The sequence below is a fragment of the Bufo gargarizans genome, chromosome 1 (assembly GCF_014858855.1).
Source record: "Bufo gargarizans isolate SCDJY-AF-19 chromosome 1, ASM1485885v1, whole genome shotgun sequence".
Lineage (NCBI taxonomy): Eukaryota > Metazoa > Chordata > Amphibia > Anura > Bufonidae > Bufo > Bufo gargarizans.
In genome coordinates this window covers 83,760,009-83,779,325 of record NC_058080.1, presented here as the reverse complement: position 1 = coordinate 83,779,325, position 19,317 = coordinate 83,760,009, and the positions used below count along the sequence as shown (strand labels likewise).

The window sequence follows — 19,317 nt, the reverse complement described above, 5'->3', positions numbered from 1 at the left end:
CTGGCCTGCGGCTTGAGATACCTGCCACCTGAAGCAGACAATTGGGTTGATGTCATTGCCTTGTGACCGCCTGCACTATTTTACCACCACATAGTGATCAGGCGACTAGGTCTGAAGCCCATGAAGGTGAACTGCGGGACAAGGAGCCATCGACTCCCCTTCCCTGCCACACTATTCAACTGAATCACCAGCTGGGTACCTGGCACTGCCACGGGGCATCGGTCAACCAGGAATTAGCCCAGAAGGGTCTATGACCAGTCAACTCCTAAACCAGGTTTATCAGTCAGGTATATGGGAAAGCTGGTTATCACCCAAATGCCTTGAAAAAAGTATATTCATTGTGAAAGAACACAGATCATAAATTCCTATCAGAAATTATGGATTTACCTAAATTTTGTACTGAGATTTTAACTGTAACTAAGCTAGACACATTTCAGCGATGGCAGCATCAAATATGTATGTCCTAAGGACCTGTATTAAAATTGACAAGCACTGAAAAACAAAGAAGGGTGTGGTGGTTCGTGTAAAACTCGCTAGCTGAGGCTGTTCAGCCAACATGCAAATTGTTTCCATGAAAAGGTACAGAGCCGGTCATTCTGGTTGTGAGAAGCGCCTCCTCCAGATAAGACGTCCATGTCCTGCACTTTGCATTTGCGTTGTAATGTGTGCTCAGGGCGGTGTGTTTACCATCCAGCTACAGCCGTGTGCTTTGTACATGGACCGGGGATAATGCACACGGCACAGATTGACAATATGACTTCTCAGGGGCAGCCATGGAGACATGGACTGTCATAATGGTCTGCGGTTGGCTCTATCTGCCCGAATGTTAAGCCGTATACACAACTGTGTGTGTCCTTCACAACATGGTGATAAAAATGTCTTTCATTTACCTAGAAAACTCCAGCGGGTTTTCTTCTTTGATTATTCTTTTGAAACAGATTTCTGATCTACAAACTTATTCTCTCAAAACTATCAGCACTTTTTATTTATTAGACCGTTTTCATTGTCTGGTTGGTCGCTGTTAAATGGTTGTATATGCGCACGTGAGGGGTAAAAAAAAAAACCAGGGACTAGAAATGAGTGAATCGAATATAAAATGTGAAAATCTAGCACAAATTTTGCAAAAAGTTATGATTCTAACGAACCCAAATTTTGTGTGATTTGATGCAGGAGAAGAGAGACGGAGTACACGAGGGAGAATGAGATAGACAGAGACTTTTCTAGGCAATTGGGTCACTTGATTTGGGTTGAATATTTTAATTCCTAAATCAAAACAGGTGACTGATTCAGACCAGAATCGAATTTTAAGAAATTATCTCATCTCAGGGATTATCTATATTAGGTATCAGGGGCTAAAGGTTCATGGGCCCTGGTGCAAGAGTTCAGCTTGGGACCCCCTTCCCACTTTGTTGCCAGGGGCAGGGAAGCACATAGCCTTTATACCGCCTAACGGCACCCACCACCTCCATGCCAAATTCTTTACCTAACCCCTTCCCTCCAGCCAGAGGTATAACTTGACCAGCAATCACTTTCTATAATACCAGTGTCTTGTTATGTGGCCGGTCTTTGGGCCCCCTCAGGTTCCTGGGCTACTTCTGCACCCCCTATAGCTATGCCCCTTTTAGGTATGAATATTGTACAACCCTTCTTCTCTGAGCTCAGGAGTAGTGCTACTAGGTCTGGTTCAGAGGCAGAAAAAGCCACAACGTGACTCCCTCTCAACTGCTGGGATGTGGCAGCAATCTGTCGGAGACATAAGTATGTGTAGTGTGTGTGACTATGTGTGCGTGTAATGTGTCTGCATGCGTATAAAGTATATGTATACATGTGTATGTAATGTGTATTATGTATGTACTGTATGCTGTATACATATGTGTGTAATGTGTATGCATGTGTCTCTAATGTGTATGTAATATGTGTCATTTGTATATATGCGTGTATGTATATGTATTTAATCTGTATATATTTAATGTGCTGTACGTGTATATCATGCTATGAATCTGCACTACCTTAGTAGTATAGCAGTTTGTGATATAACCACCACTATGTATTATATACAACTTACCTGGGTGAAGAAATTTCTATCTACAGCTCTTGTCAAGGGTACCAAGGGAGCTTGCCCCACCTTTGAATACAGGTATACCATTCATGTTCTCAAAGCTTAGGGCATCATCTGAACATATATATATATAGATACTTGAAAGTTTGTGAACCCTTTGGAATTTTCAATATTTATGCATAAAGTTGACCTAAAACTACTGTACGTCAGATTTTTACATAAATACTAAAAGTAGATAAAGATAATCAGATAAGTCAAACATGTTAGACTTGGTAATCTATTTATTTATTAAGGGAAATGATTCAATATGACATGTCCGTGAGTGGCAAAAGTATGTGAACCATTAAGATTAGATGGTAATTTGAAGGTGAAATTGGAGTCAGATCTTTCCTATCAAAATTGCCTGTATTATGGGTGCGGCTGCATCCGACATGAGATGAATAAAGATCCTCCCGTCTGAGGGTTGTGCAGCTGTTGTATAGTTTGTGCCTACAGGGTAGAATGGCAAAGCACCAATGTCACTAATGTATATAGCTGAGTAGAGGAGAACTGAGAAGAACGTCGGGGCACTAGCCTACAGTACAGGTCATCCCGATTTATAGGGAAACATAGTACTTATTAATTGATAATATGATGCCTTTTTTTGGGGGGGGGGGGGGGGGGATAGTTGCACATTGTTTTGTCACCACTTATCAGTGCATACAGTATATGTGTGGGATTAATTTATAGACTTAGGGGAATACTTGTTATTGTGTTTTTATACCATTCACTCATTGTAAATAATATAACAATTTCCTATGGTTATGGTGATGGTCAATACGTACAGTATATGTGTTCAGGCACATTTATAAATCAAATTGAGCCAGAATTATGTTGTACATGCCGTGCTCCACATTTATTAAGTGTTTAAGACACTTTTTGTGTCTTACTAGACACAGGTCCAGATTTACTAATGTGTCTGCACCTAGAATCTGTCCAAAATGAGGTGCAGATTGGAGCAATTTGACTTAACTAGGTTTTCTACAGGTTTTTCCAACTCGCTTGAAAAGAGATGGGAATTATCCTGAATGCGGCATGGATTCGCGGGAAAGAGGGCAGGCGTGAGATAACTTTTTGTGCCAATTCTGGCATAAAATTCTGTCTCAAAGTAAGCGAGTTAATAGATGGAGTCAGAGAAAAGTGTCCATCCCTACACCACATTCATTATCCAGCCTGAGCCCCTGTGATAAATCTGGATGCAGGTCTACACAGCCGGTCTAGGTTTAGTAATTCTGCCCCAGTGTTGTAAAGTATCTAGAAAAGGGCACATGTTGTTATTGTCAAGTGCCAGTTTTTTGGTACAAAATAATGAGCTAAATAAGCCAAACTTGAACTGGCATTAGAAAGAGTAAAACATCTAACATTGTGCAAGATGTGATAACCTTCTGACTATCCTGAATTTCATGGAGGCAATTTAACATAGACCAGCGTATTACACCAGTCCATTATTTTATTTATTTTACTAACCTATACAGCGATACTATATTCTGCAGTGCTTTACATACATTAGTATCAAGCTGTCCCCAATGTGGCTCACAATCTAAAGAACTGGAATACCTGTAGGAAACCCATGTAAACACAAGCAGATGTTGCCCTTGGTTGGATTCGAACCTAGGACCCCAGCACTGCAATGCACAAGTGCTAACCACTGAGCCTCCTTAGGTGGAGGCCTCGTAAAAAGTTAGGTGCAGCCTCTGTTAGTCCATGCACCTAGAAAGATTTCAATCTTCTTTTACACAAAAAAACTAGTGTAAAAAAAGATAAATGTGCTGGGCCCGCTGGTTCCACCCCTCCCCGCACCCCCTTCTTGAAAAGTGGCAAGGGCAATGGTGTTTAAAGGGCTTCTGTCACCCCACTAAAGTGATTTTTTTTTTTTGGGCTAGTGAAATTAGTTATATTGCGATATATGACAATATAATTGTGTTACTTACTTTGATCCAGCAGTTTCTGCAAAAAACAAAGTTTTATAATATGTAAATTCGGTCTCTACCAGCAAGTAGGGCGGCTACTTGCTGCTAGCTGCTGCAGAAATCCGCCCCCTCGTCGTGTTGATTGACAGGGCCAGCCGGGATCTCCTCCTCCGGCAAGCCCTGTCGGCATTTCAAAAATCGCGCGCCTGTGTTGATTCGGCGCAGGCGCTCTGAGATGAGGAGGCTCGTCTCCTCAGCACTCCCTCAGTGCGCCTGCGCCGATGACGTCTTCTATTTCGGTGATGTCATCGGCGCAGGCGCACTGAGGGAGTTCTGAGGAGACGAGCCTCCTCATCTCAGAGCGCCTGCGCCGAATCAACACAGGCGCGCGATTTTTGAAATGCCGACAGGGCTGGCCGGAGGAGGAGATCCCGGCTGGCCCTGTCAATCAACACGACGAGGGGGCGGATTTCTGCAGCAGCTAGCAGCAAGTAGCCGCCCTACTTGCTGGTAGAGACCGAATTTACATATTATAAAACTTCGTTTTTTGCAGAAACTGCTGGATCAAAGTAAGTAACACAATTATATTGTCATATATCGCAATATACGGTAACTAATTTCACTAGCCCAAAAAAAAAAATCACTTTAGTGGGGTGACAGAAGCCCTTTAAATAGTTGCAAACACAGGGTGTGAAAATTTTTGAAGCCAGAAAATCAGCAGGGGAATAATAAATTCTCCCCATGTGTCTAAATATTTGGCAGTATTCATTCATCTGCCTCATTGTGCTTGCATTGCGGTTTTGATTTTATATTATTTATATCATATTTATTTTTTTATTTTATTTGTCAGACCACCATAATCCTATATTAATGAACTCTCCTGAGGATAGGTCTTCAATATCTGTAGCCTGGACAACACTTAGCAATTTTCAGAAAAAGGGTCCATGGTGTTTCTGTTTTGTGTGTATAGTGAAATATAAATGAACTACAAACAATGACTCAGATTTACTATTATGTCTGCACCTAGAATCTGTCTAAAGTGGTGTAAATAGGAGCAATTTGGCGCAACTAGAGTTTCTACACTTTTTCCAACTGCTAGAAAAGGCGCCGGGGCTTAATGTGAATGAGTGGAGCTTCAATGGAAAGGGGGGGGGGGTGTAAGATGTGATGTTTTTGCACCACAATTCAGTCTCAAAGTAAACCAACCAATATTTGGTATAGAACTAGACAAAAAGGTGTCTATCCCTGAACCAGATGTATTATTCAGCCTAAGTCCCTGTAATACTGTATCTGTGGAACTTCAACAGACAGCCTAAGCTTACACCATCTACAGACTTAATCTGCCAAAGAGTTTATGATGTTTTGGCCTTATTTTTATTTAATTTTTTTGTTGGTATGCGCCTTTTTTTTTTTTTTTTTTTTGCTCTGGGTGTAGCATTTTTCCCAATGGCTTCTCTATAGGACTTAAAGAGGACCTTTCACTACTCTAAAAACGAAAAACTAACTATACCTGTGGGCAGATCAGCGCCCAGGGGTCCCCCTGCACTTACTAGCAAGTCTGGGCGCCGCTCCGTTCGCCCGGTATAGGCTTCGGTGCCTGCGCTCTCTCTGACTGTTTTCTTGTAGGAGGCGTGTCCCTTGCTGCACTGCTGGCCAATCGCAGCGCACAGCTCATAGCCTGGCTATGAGCTGTGCGCTGCGATTGGCCAGCAGTGCAGCAAGGGACACGCCTCCTACAAGAAAACAGTCAGAGGGAGCGCAGACACCGGAGCCTATACCGGGCGAACGGAGCGGCGCCCAGACTTACTAGTAAGTGCAGGGGAACCCCTGGGCGCCGCTCTGCCCACAGGTATAGTTAGTTTTTCGTTTGTAGAGTAGTGAAAGGTCCTCTTTAAGACACTCCAAAAACAGGATGTTTTAAATATTACAAAATGGCATTAAAATTTTTTTAAAACCCTATGGCAATCTATTAAAATTCTGAAAAGTGTGAAGGAGTAAAATAATTTTACTATATTTACTGTATTTAAGTGCATTTTTTTATTATTATTTTATGTACTAAGAAAAAACTGTTACTTTTCCAGGCATGCAGAGCCCACCTCTGACCTTTAATGGAATATCTTGCAGGTAAGCTTTACTTTCTTACATCCTGAATATGTATAAATACATAGCAAATCTTTTCTATGCTCTAAAACTCATAGTAAGAGATTATGAATAATTTTTTATAAGTTTTAATACGTTTTTATGTTGTAGAATGTGCCTATAGTACATATGAAATAAACCCTGTACCTTTCTGGTGGATACACAATGTAAGCACAAACACTTTACAAAGTGGACGGTATGATGACAGCAATGCCTCATGTAAAACAATCTACTGTAGTTAGATAGACGTGGGAGAATTTGTTAAGCAAAAAAAAGTAATACTACCTGTCTGTTAGCCTTTCCTTCTACTGTACCTTAGGCCCTTCACACAAGTTCTGTGCTAAAATCCACCTGCATGCATTCAGAATCACATTGTAATACCTGTAGGTAAGAACAGACAAGGACAGTGAGCCCTAATCTAGAACACAGCCTGATTTCCCTACCTTCTTTCAGTATAAGCCCTACTTGGCAGAACCGCAACTGGACGATGGTCCCTACTCTAATTAATTGCAGAGACAGACAAACATGAACAGACAACAAACACAAAAGAAAAGTCACACAGCAATGGGTCAGATCTAGATGGGCTATGCAGTACCAAATGAGAGACTGGCCAGAAGACAAGCCGAGACCAGAACAAGACGCGCTACACAGTACCAAAGACAGAGAGTGGTCAGAAGACAAGCTAGGGTAAGAAGCACAGAGGAACCTAGCTAGTGAACCAAACAAGACTATCACTGGCAATGGTGTATGGCCAGTAAGGGATTTAAATAGAGTGCCAAGTTCCTCTATCATGAACCTGATAGGTCCATGACTCGGCACTCCATTACTCAGAACACTAGCACACAGTAATAGAGCAGCTGAGCAATCAGCCCACTGCTAATCTCCTCCAGGACATGTCCACTGCAGGGAGAAACAGGACATTGTATCTTGTTACTAAGGATGTGATCCCATCACCGGGGGGCATGGCTCAGCAGCACGCCTCTCCTGACGCGGCCATGCCAGGGCTGAGGATCGTACCGCTGGAGCCCGGACAGGTAAGTTTATTACACACATGCATGTGAATGGAGATTCCCGTTCAAATACATAGGATCCTTCCCATACTGATTTCCAGCATTTTTTTCCCTGTAGAAATAACACGCATATCATTTATCTTTGGTGGAAATCTCTGTACATATCATCCTCAGATTTCTGCTATGGACAATACACATCAGAAAATATTTCCATTATATGAAAATATCCTGACCCAGAAATGAGCCTTATGCAAGTGAATTGCAAAGCTTCAGGAAATTAGACTATGGTCACACTGGTGTCATGATGTTTGTTTTACCAGGATCCATGATGGATACGACAAATCTGTTATGATCTTTTATGATCTGTTTGATGGATACATGTAAGTTCACATATTGACCTATACAGGAGTATTTCTCTGCATGTTCCATATGTGATGTTACATGGACAGTGGTGCTTAAAAGATTGAGAACCCTTCTATATTTCTGCCTAAAGATCCGTTTACACAGGATGATATACAAGCAGATTGTCGACAAGGAAAGGTTCCTTCCCGACAATCTGCAGACAGACAGAGTATGGGGAGGGGTGATAGCTATTGCCATCGATCTTCCCCATACTGTTTTTACACAGCACAATGTGCCACCGGAAAACAAGGATTTTTTGTGCTGTACAAACGATCCAATTACCCGATGAATGAGCGAAACGGTCGTTAGTGATGACATGTTCAATTCTCGGCACGTGTAAAGGGCCCCTAAATTTGACATAAAACTACATCAGATTTTCACACAGGTCCTAAAAGTAGATAAAGATAAGATTTATTAGGCTACTTTCACACTTGCGTTAGGAGCGGATCCGTCTGGCGTCTGCACAGACGGATCCGCTCCTATAATGCAAACGCTTGCATCCGTTCAGAACGGATCCGTTTGCATAACTGTTTATTTCAGATCTGATTTTTCACTTCGGAAAACTCAGATCCGACAGTATATTCTAAACACAGAAGCGTTCCCATGGTGATGGGGACGCTTCATGTTAGAATATACTGAGAACTGTGAACATGACTGCCCCCTGCTGCCTGGCAGATGCTGCCAGGCAGCAGGGGGCAGACCCCCCCCCTCCTGTATTTAACTTATTGGTGGCCAGTGCGGCCCCCCCTCCCTCCCCAGTATTAAATATGACCAGTGCGGCCTCCCCCTCCCTCCCTCCCCAGTATTAAATATGACCAGTGCGGCCCCCTCCCTCTATATTTATTGGTGGCCGGGCCAGTGCGGATTCCAAGTATTGTGAGCAGTGCGGCCTCCCCTCTCCCCCCCTAATTAAAATCACCCCCCCCCCCCCATCATTGGTGGCAGCGGAGAGTACCGATCGGAGTCCCAGTTTAAATCGCTGGGGCTCCGATCGGTTACCATGGCAACCAAGACGCTATTGCAGTCTTGGCTGCCATGGTTACTTGGCAATAAATACAAGCATTATACTTACCTGAAGAGCTGCGATGTCTGACCGGCCGGGAGCTCCTCCTACTGGTAAGTGAAAGGTCTGTGCGGCGCATTGCCTATAGCACAGACCTGTCACTTACCAGTAGGAGGAGCGCCCGGCCGGTCAGACATCGCAGCTCTTCAGGTAAGTATAATGCTTGTATTTATTGCTAAGTAACCATGGCAGCCAAGACTGCAATAGCGTCTTGGTTGCCATGGTAACCGATCGGAGCCCCAGCGATTTAAACTGGGACTCCGATCGGTACTCTCCGCTGCCACCAATGATGGGGGGGGGGGGGTGATTTTAATTAGGGGGGGAGAGGGGAGGCCGCACTGCTCACAATACTTGGAATCCGCACTGGCCCGGCCACCAATAAATATAGAGGGAGGGGGCCGCACTGGTAATATTTAATACTGGGGAGGGAGGGAGGGGGAGGCCGCACTGGTCATATTTAATACTGGGGAGGGAGGGAGGGGGAGGCCGCCGCACTGGTAATATTTAATACTGGGGAGGGAGGGAGGGGGAGGCCGCACTGGTCATATTTAATACTGGGGAGGGAGGGAGGGGGAGGCCGCCGCACTGGTAATATTTAATACTGGGGAGGGAGGGGGAGGCCGCACTGGTCATATTTAATACTGGGGAGGGAGGGAGGGGGAGGCCGCCGCACTGGTAATATTTAATACTGGGGAGGGAGGGGGGCCCGCACTGGCCACCAATAAGTTAATTACAGGAGGAGGGGGGGTCTGTACACAGTTCTCAGTATATTCTAACATGAAGCGTCCCCATCACCATGGGAACGCCTCTGTGTTAGAATATACTGTCGGATCTGAGGTTTACGATGTAACTCAAATCCGATGGTATATTCTAACATAGAGGCGTTCCCATGGTGATGGGGACGCTTCAAGTTAAAATATACCATCGGATCGGAGAAAACTCCGATCTGATGGGGACTCCTGACTTTGCATTGAAAGTCAATGGGGGACGGATCCGTTTGAAATTGCACCATATTGTGTCAACGTCAAACGGATCCGTCCCCATTGACTTCAAGCAGCGTTCAGGTGTCCGCCTGCTGAGCGGAGCGGAGGCCAAACGGTGCCAAACTGATGCATTCTGAGCGGATCCGCATCCACTCAGAATGCATTGGGGCTGTACGGATCCGTTCGGGGCCGCTTGTGAGAGCCTTCAAACGGAACTCACAAGCAGAGCCCCGAACGCTAGTGTGAAAGTAAGTAAATTGATCCAATATTACATGTCTGTGAGGGGCAGAAGTATGTGAACCTTTGCTTTCAGTATCTGGTGTGACCCCCTTGTGCATGTTCTATTTAGGTGTCATCCATTCACGAAACATTGTTCAATAGCGTTCTCGTTTGTTGAGGTGATCTTCAGAAAACTGCAGATGGGCAGCAATTTTATTTTTGACTTTCTCCTTGCAATCCTGCCATGCACACCATTGTTGTTCAGTGTCCTCCTGACGGTAGACTCATGAACATTAACAAATGTAAGATAACCATTAGTTGCTTACATGTTACCTTGGGTTCCTTAGTGACCTTGTGGACTATTAAATTCCTTGCTCTTGGTGTGGTTGACCACTCCTGGAGAGGGTAAGCGCTGTATTACATTAAAAGATCAGGCAGTCGATTATCGGGAGGGTAGCATTCCTTCCCAGATATCGCTTGCTTTTCAGCAGAAGAGACTGCTTCTATTACATGCAGCGATCTCCTCCAGAGTATAAGGAGGAACAATCATAATGTCATCGCTCGTCTCCATACTGACTAAATGTTTGCAAGCAGCAGATAGTAATTAGAGAGCACAATCTGTGGCCAGCAAGCAATGATTTTTAGGCATTCTTAAAAATCTGGGTTGCCCGATGAACGTTTGTTTGCTCATCGGGTAATCTGCGGCAGTACTACACTGTCAGATCATCTCTACCAAGCGTTACTACGAACACTCGTTAGCGATGATCTGCCAGTATAATACAGCCCTAATAGTGATCTTTCATTTTCTCCATTTGTACACAATATCTCTGAATGTGGATTGGTGGAGTCCAAACACGGATGAGCATCAGTAACTCTTCCTCTGAGGTCCTCTGAAATCTCCTTTGTTCGTGTCATGATACACTTCCACAAACTTTTGTTGGGAAGATCTTTGATAGAGCCCTGTTCTTTAAATAAAACAGGTCACCCACCCACACCGGATTGTCATCCCATTGACTGACAACACTCTAATTTCACCTTCAAGTTATGTGCTAATCCTAAAGGTTTGCATACTTTTGCCACTCACAGACATGTGATACTGGATCATTTTCCTCAATAAATAAATGACCAAGTCTAATATTTTCAACTCATTTGTTTGATTTGGTATCTTTATCTACTTTTAGGACTTTTGTCAAAAATCTGATGTAGTTTTAGATCACATATATACAGAAATATTGAAAATTCTGAAACATTCACAAACTTTTAAACACCACTGTATAATTGTCAAAAGCTTTCATTGAAGAGGATACTGGCAATTTTTGTCTCTTTGATTGGATTCTGGATAGGAAATGAGCCTGTTGCATCTGTGTATAATTTTCCATCCGCTGGTGCTGTCCACATTACTTCTGCTTCTATTTAATGGATCTGACATGATCCATTAAGGTCAATTTTTACCTCCATTATCTTATCAAAAAGAAGATTTTTTTTTAGTTTTTGCCAGTCCATTTGGGATTCAAGTATTTCTGATGGCAAAAATAATGCAGTCCGCAGCACTATTCTTTCAGTTAAAAATATTGTAACCCAATAGTAAGGCTGCTTTCACATCAGAACTTGTTATTTCCACTCTTTTGCCATGTTTTAGGAGCAGAAGAACGAAAAAAACGTAAGTGTCGGATGTGGCACATGAAAGGGAACGGAGCCTAACAGATCCCATTGACTATAATGAAATCCATTACACTTCTGTTCAGGAGAACATTTTTTCAGCTGGGAAAAAGCTGACTTTTTTCTCCGCAATTTAAAAAAAATTCTGTGACGGAAGCCCCGTACGGAGCGCCCAACACAGATGTGAATGTAGCCTAACTTGACAAAATCCATTATAATCCAGCGGTCCGCCAGGATTTGCTAGTATCCATTAGCAAAAATGGCAGGATACATTCTGTAATGTGAAAGTTACTTAATTGGGATGCCTGACTAAGAAACCCAATAAAACATTGTATACTCAACACTTAATCTCCCGAAGTTTCCCACCCTTCTGCTCCAGTTCTAACCTCCAAGTTTGTGTTTACAAGCTGCAGCGGTGACCTTGCTGTATGCGGCACATGACCACTGCAGCCAATTACTGGCATCTGTGGTACATGGCACAAAACCACTGAGGCCAGTGATTGGCTGCAGCAGTCACATGCTTTATACAGAAACATCATTGCTGCAGCCTGTAAACACAAACTAGTGGTGAGTAGTGTTGGGAGAGCATGCTCGGCACATCGCGGTGTTCAGCCGCGATGCTCGAGTCTCCTCCCCGTACGTTTGTTGGCCGCTACACAGCCAATAAATGTGCGCAGAGGTACTGGCACTCACTGTAATGCCGTAGCCATGTTGGCCACTGGCATTACAGTGATTAGCTGGCCGGAACGCTATATAGCACACAATGACACGTGGTTCGGCTCAGTCTTAGTCAGGTAGAGCTGCAGCAGAAGAGACAGATAGTGTAGGGACAGGAATTGGTTTGTTTGTTAGGCAGGTTTTACTGGTAATAGGTGTTAGAAACCCAAAAGTCCTTTTAAGGACTATTGTTTTATCTGGCTGCCATATATATTATTGGCGCAACCTGCACTAAATTGCGTGCAATTGTTTGGCCGCTGCTAACAGTGACACAACCTCTGCTACATCTGTTGTGTTATATTTGCGCTGTGAAATTCAGGACAATTGTTTGGCCGCTGGTGACAGCGACATTACCTGCACTACATCCACAGTATAACATTAGCTCATCCGAAATATCAGTGACATTCAGTCTAATTTTTTCACTGCGACATTACCTGTGCTACATCTCCTGTATAGCGTTTGCCCATCCTAAATATCAGTGACATTCAGTCTAATTTATTTGCGCATACACTAACAAAACCTGCGCTACTGTACGTGTGACATACTTGCAAGTATATATACCATTTAATATACACAAGGCGATCAGTAAGGGACAGAGAAGTGGACGTGCTGCTGATGGTGCATGCAGAGGCCGTGGCCCTGTGCGTGGTGAAACTGTGTCTGCTGCCAGAGCACAAGAAACACACTCATCCACGATACCTAGCTTCATGTCCCAGTTTGCAGGCCGGCATAGGACACCCCTCTCGACGTCACACCAGTGCAACCAAGTGGTCGGTTGGATTGCAGCAGATAATGCTTCCAGTCGGTTAAGCACCACCCTGTCTTCCACAAAGTCCTTTCTCAGTAGCCAAGAGTCTGGTCAACAGAATCCTCACCCTGATCCTCCTTCCTCTCACCATGGAGAGTCTTGGCAAACAAGTGATATTCCGAGGAGCTGTTTTCATCGCCATTCCTTAATTTGGCCCTCTCGCCAAGCCCGCTTGAAGAGGGACATGAGGAGATCTTGTGCAGGCCGTGCTGAAACTTATTTGCTTAGTTGACAAACAGCACACCGCCACAGAGCTGTGGCAAGGTATAAGGGACCAGACTGAGCTGTGGCTCTCGCCACTCAACCTACAACCAGGCATGGTTGTGTCTGATAATGGCTGTAACTTGGTGGCAGCTTTGGAGCTTGGCAAGCTCACACACATACCATGCCTAGCCCACATGTTCCACTTAGTGGTTCAGCGGTTTCTCAAAATCTGCCCCAATTTTCCTGAGCTCCTGGTGATGGTGCGCCACGTGTGTGCCCATTTCCTAAATTCATCTACAACTGCCGCCGGTCTGGCAATGCTGCAGCAGAGCTTGCAATTGCCAGCTCACCGACTAGTGCGATGTGGGAACATGCTGGAACTCCACATGTTGGCCAGGCTTTGTAAGCAGCAGAGGGCAGTAGTGGAATACCAGCTGGAACATGGTCGTCCTCTTTCCAGTCAGCTTCCGCTCTTCACAAGCGACGAGTAGGCATGGATGTCTGACCTCTGTGAGGTTTTATGCAACTTTGAGGAATCAACACAGATGGTGAGAGGCGATGTCGCTATTATCAGCATAACCATCCCACCTCTGTGTCTACTGAAACACTCGCTGCTCACAATGAAGGTGGGCGCTTTGCACGTGGAAGAGGTGGAAATGGGAGAAGACAGTACACATGGTGAAAGCCAGACCACCCTCCATTCGTCTTCTCAGCGCGAATTGGATGATGATGAGGAAGAGCAGGAGACGGTTGCCTCTGCTACAGAGGGTAGTAGCCATAGCAGGTTTATTCCATCTGTTCAGCGTGGATGGACCAAAGAGGAGGAAGAGGATGAGGAGATTGAGAGTCATCTTCCTGAAGATGACAGCGAAGTCTTGTCTGTTGGGACTCTAGCACACATGGCTGACTTTATGTTATGCTGCCTTTCCCGTGACCCTCGTGTTATGCGCATTTTGGCCAACACAGGTTACTGGTTGTTCACCCTTCTCGACCCCCGCTACAAAGAGAACTTCTCATCTTTCATTCCTGTCGTGGAGAGGACTAGCAAAATGGTGTAATACCAGAAGGTATAGCTAGCGGCAGAGTACGTAGTTCCTTGGGCAACTGAGGAGGGGATACGAGGGGAACACACAGCAGTTCCAACATAGGCAAGGCCTGGGACAGTTTCATAACACCCCGCCAGCACTCTCACCCTGATGCGCGGCCTAGTGTCACAAGGAGGGAAAAGTTTTGGAAGATAGTGAAGGAGTACGTATCAGCGTCCTCAATGATCCCTCTGTGCCTTACAATTATTGGGTGTCCAATCTGGACACGTGGCACAAACTGTCACTCTACGCCTTGATGGTGCTGGCCTGCCCTACCACCAAGCGTTTTGTCAGAGCGAGTATTTAGTGCTGCTGGGGGCATATTAACTGAAAAAAGGGTATATGGTTCAATCTTCCTTTTCTCGTCCTCCTCCTCCATCATATCAACATGCTTATTAGGCTGCCCTCGCTCCTTATGTTTTTGAGGGTCAGCTCAGCAGCAGACCCTCACCTGTAATGTTTTAGATGGTCAGCTCAGCAGCAGACCCTTACCCCTAATTTTTTAGATGGTCAGATCAGCAGCAGGCCCTCGCCCCCAATGTTTTAGATGGTCAGCTCAGCAGCAGACCCTCACCCCTAATGTTTTAGGTCAGATCAGCAGCAGACCCTCACCACTAATGTTTTAGAAGGTCAGATCAGCAGCAGACCCTCACCACTAATGTTTTAAAAGGTTAGATCAGCAGCAGACCCTCACCCCTAATGTTTTAGAAGGTCAGATCAGCAGCAGACCCTCACCCCAAATTTTTTAGATGGTCAGCTCAGCAGCAGACCCTCACCCCTATTATTTTAGATGGTTAGATCAGCAGCAGGCCCTCGCCCCTAATGTTTTAGAAGGTCAGATCAGCAGCAGACCCTCACCCTCAATTTTTTAGATGGTCAGATCAGCAGCAGACCCTCACCCTCAATTTTCTAGATGGTCAGCTCAGCAGCAGACCCTCACCCCTAATTGCTTAGATGGTCAGATAAGCAGTAGGCCCTCGGCCCTAATGTTTTAGATGGTCAGCTTAGCAGCAGACCCTCACCCCTAATTTTTTAGAAGGTCAGATCAGCAGAAGACCCTCACCCCTAATGTTTTAGATGGTTAGATCAGCAGCAGACCCTCACCCCTAATATTTTAGATGGTCAGATCAGCAGCAGGTCCTCGTCCCTAATGTTTTAGATGGTCAGATCAGCAGCAGGCCCTCACCCTAATGTTTTAGAGGGTCACCAGCAAGCCATCAATCATAATTTTTCAAGGGTGTGTATGATGCCCTCCTTTATGTGTAATAAAGGGTGTATTGGAGTGCCGGATCCTTGTAATTTTTGGCAGCTCTTTCACTTAGTGCATAGGCTTTATGAGTGTAAGAGTCCCACTACCTGAACAATTGTACCACATGTGAATGAGACCCTCCTTTATCTGATATACAGGTTGTATCGGAGTGCCTCTCCCTTGTAAATGTTTGGAAGTACTTGCACTTTATATACAAGTAAATAAACAGGTTTAACAATTTTTCCCCTAAAATTGATTTTATCTTCGGTTTAGTGTGTATTATTGTCAGTCTGTAAAAGTGGTGTACTACTCGGACAATATCATTGCCAGCAGCGACCTGGGAGTCCAAGATGCATCCAGACATCCTCCCCCATGCTGTTCCCGAACCATTTCAGTGGTGTTTTAATCAATTTCTTACCTTTTCCTATAAACCTAACACCCTCCCCTTTTCAGAGCAGGGGGTGCCTAGTTTAATGCTTGGGTTCTCCCATTGACTTCCATTGTGCTCGGGTGCTCTATCGAGCACCCGAGCATCCCAAAGTGTTCTACTCAAGCACCGGAGCACTTTGGTGCTTGATCAACACTAGTGGTGAGCACCCGAGCACCAGCACTAGTGAGCATATATTGTTTTTTGATTTTATTACATTTGGGGGCACTAAAGTGGTTCTATTAAATAAAATAAAAACTTAGCTATCACAGTAATGCAGTTGTTTAGTATACATTAATGATGTGAATAGCGGAATATGGAACTGCTCCCAGCTGATATGTGTTGGATGAAATAACTAGACCATTTGCTGGTTTACTGAGATTTACAGACGAAAATAATCTAACTTTGGACTTTTGTTCCCCATATTATTGTGTTTTATTATCTTACATACAGGTGTTAAGAGACCTTAACCAGATGGGGTGCAACTGCTGTAGAATGCTGAACAGGTATACTGCTTTTAAAAAATAATAATATATATAATGTATTTCCATATTGTACCAGAGTGCATGTGGGATGAGTAATAGTGAGTGTAAGAGTGCCTATCCCTTATGTACTATTCCAAGAGGGTAGGAAAGGCTCAGGTATTACAACAGAGATGCACAAGAGAGGCAGATGGAAGTCCTGTTACAGTATACCTGCATGCAGGTGGGTGACCAATCACCCAAGACCACTAGCAATAATTTGTCTGATGGATTTATTTGTTCCTACTATACCTATCAGAAAAGTGGTTGTTCAGTTTTCAGTAACTAAAAATCTATTTTGTTTCAGGATACAGATAGTGCTTATGCCTGGTACCCAAGGGGGATGGCCAAGGATGCCTGTATCAGAGGCAGCCTATGGTCTGCTAAAAGGCAGAGTGGGGGTAAAGCCTTGTTTTGTCCCATCACCTTAGCTATTGGGTGGAGGGAACCTGTGCAGGACTACTAGCTACCTGGGAAGTGAATTTCTAATAAACAAAGGCCAAGGTAAAAAAAAAAGGATGTGGAGGGGGAAGCAAAGTACAGAACCTTTTGTGCTGATCGAAAAAACAAGCACCATAAGGCAACTCATCCTACTGATCTCTGAAGTGTGTCCTCTCCTGGAAGACACAGTAGTGTAAAACATCTTTACAGCGTGTATATATTTTTGTGTCTGTCATTTTGACAATTACTAGGAATGTTAGTTCAGGATTTATAGATCAAGTCATGTTTCACTTCCCCCGCATTCTGTACTATACACAAAAGGTTTGGGGTTTTAACTAGGATATGCCTTTATTTATGAACAAATTAAGTTTACGCCATGTTGATGTGTTTACTTACAATAGAGTTCGGAAAATAGATCTATCACTCAGCAGATAGGTGCAAAGCCCTCAATGCCTGCCCCCAGAGGAAATCCATACTCCAACACCAATGTTGCCTGTAAGCTTATATAGCTAGTAAGCGGGGCAGTTAGAGACCTTGACACTGTTCCCTCTAAGTCAGATGATTGAAATCAGTAGAAAATATTGCCAAATAGTGCGCAACCAAACACAGAGTGACCAGGTAGATAATCTGTGTCCAGATAAATATAATAGTTTTATAATGTATATTCCAAAATCTCTGGTGGTCTACGATATTGATGGACCTATGTCAACATCTCTAGTGGTCTAGTGAGTATTGATGGTCCAATGCAAAACATTTCTGGAGGTCTAAGGTAATAAAGGGATTTATGCCAACATTCCTGGTATTTTAGGTCAATGAGGTTCATGGTAACATCCCTGGCAGTCTAGGCCAGAGAACAGATCAATGTCTAGATCTCTGGAGGTCCAGCACAGTAAAGACAACAGTGTCTATCACTGGATCCATGAAGAAATCTTTGCCTTCTTGTCCACTACACAGAACGCACTGGTGGTCTGGAGAGCCTTTTCCCTCACCAGTCGTGTCATCTGTTACTAAGAGTAGTAATAAGAATAGTATTTGCACTGTTGATTTGAGCCATTGAGTAAAGATAATAATGTAGGTAACTATAGCAGGTTTTATATTGTTTTTACAATTTTATATCTGCATGTATATTATGAAGTACAAATAACCTTCTGTTGTATTTTAGTTACATGTTCAAACCACAAGAACAGCCGACAAATGGATATGTGAATGAAGCACACAGCTACGATCATGACCGTTCCAAGTCACCAACTATAAAGATCAGTGAACTTATGAGTGAGGGATACAACGTAATAGAACGAGACAGATTCACTGGCTCACATGATTTGTACAATGGGCCTGAAAAGATCAATGCTAAAACTGATGAAGCAGATTCCACAGAACCATACAGTTTCTCATCATATGCCATTTTAAATGGGAACTTTATAGGTGATGACAAAGAACAAGATGCCCATTCCTCCCAATCTCATGACAACCTGCAGTCAACACCTACTTCCAGCCAAGATAGGCTAGACACATCAAATGACCACACAACCAATTCTGACGAGCCAGAATGCATTCAGCATGAGCTATCTGGATCAATGCAGGAAAATATTTCTCTTACAGAAAGTGCAATACTTGAAGTCCAAAGTAGTAACTTACACTTAGAATCCTCCAATGACATTGGAAATATCACACAGTTCATTAGTCTTCCAAAAGAGGCACATCATGTACATGACTCTAACAAAGATCCTTCATACACAGCTCCCCATGGATCCAGATCCCCATCAGATGACCATGTTTTTATAGATAGGTCAAGGCCTCCTTCATTGGTTCACCTCATTATCGAAAGAAGTGCAGCACGGGGTTCAAAGAAAGGTATAGTAGTTACAAATGGACCATACCTGGAAGAGGATATGGATCCAGATGTGGCTGAAGCACTAGCAGCACTGGCCGCTGCAATAGCCAGTGAAGAATATGAGGACTGTTAGGGATCTGGATGCACTTTAAAGAAATAATCAAACTTTCTTGAGAAAGACAAGCTTAGATTTTCACATCTTTGGAATTCAGGAAGTTCTGGCTGAAAATGTTTAAAGTCTATCAGAAAAAAGAAGGAAAATATATTGAATATACAATAAATTATCAAGGGCATAGGATGATGTTTTTCTGACGTACTGTTAAAGGGAACCTGTCACCAGGATTTTTGGTATAGAGCTGAGGACATGGGTTGCTAGATGGCCACTAGCACATCCTCAATACCCAGTCCCCATAGCGCTCTATGCTTTTTTTATGTAAAAAAAAACTGATTTGATACATATGCAAATTAATATAAAAGAGTCATATCTTACTTGTGTGACCAGAGAAGAGTCATATTTTCAATCTCTGACTCATCTCAGGTTATTTTGC

General features: G+C 43.7%; 1 protein-coding gene across 2 annotated transcripts in view; it reads left to right on the top strand.

Annotated features, from left to right (window-relative positions):
- The window catches only part of LOC122931118, a 77,562-nt gene extending 58,469 nt beyond the window's left edge, over window positions 1-19,093 (top strand). For both annotated transcript variants that reach the window (XM_044285111.1, XM_044285196.1), the window contains exons 2-4: window positions 6,090-6,132; window positions 16,427-16,479; window positions 18,098-19,093. In XM_044285111.1, coding sequence (XP_044141046.1) covers window positions 16,448-16,479; window positions 18,098-18,902 — 837 coding nt within the window. In that variant the 5' untranslated portion in view covers window positions 6,090-6,132; window positions 16,427-16,447 and the 3' untranslated portion in view covers window positions 18,903-19,093. The remainder of the gene's footprint in view (window positions 1-6,089; window positions 6,133-16,426; window positions 16,480-18,097) is intronic.
- The last annotated feature ends 224 nt before the right edge of the window (window positions 19,094-19,317 follow it).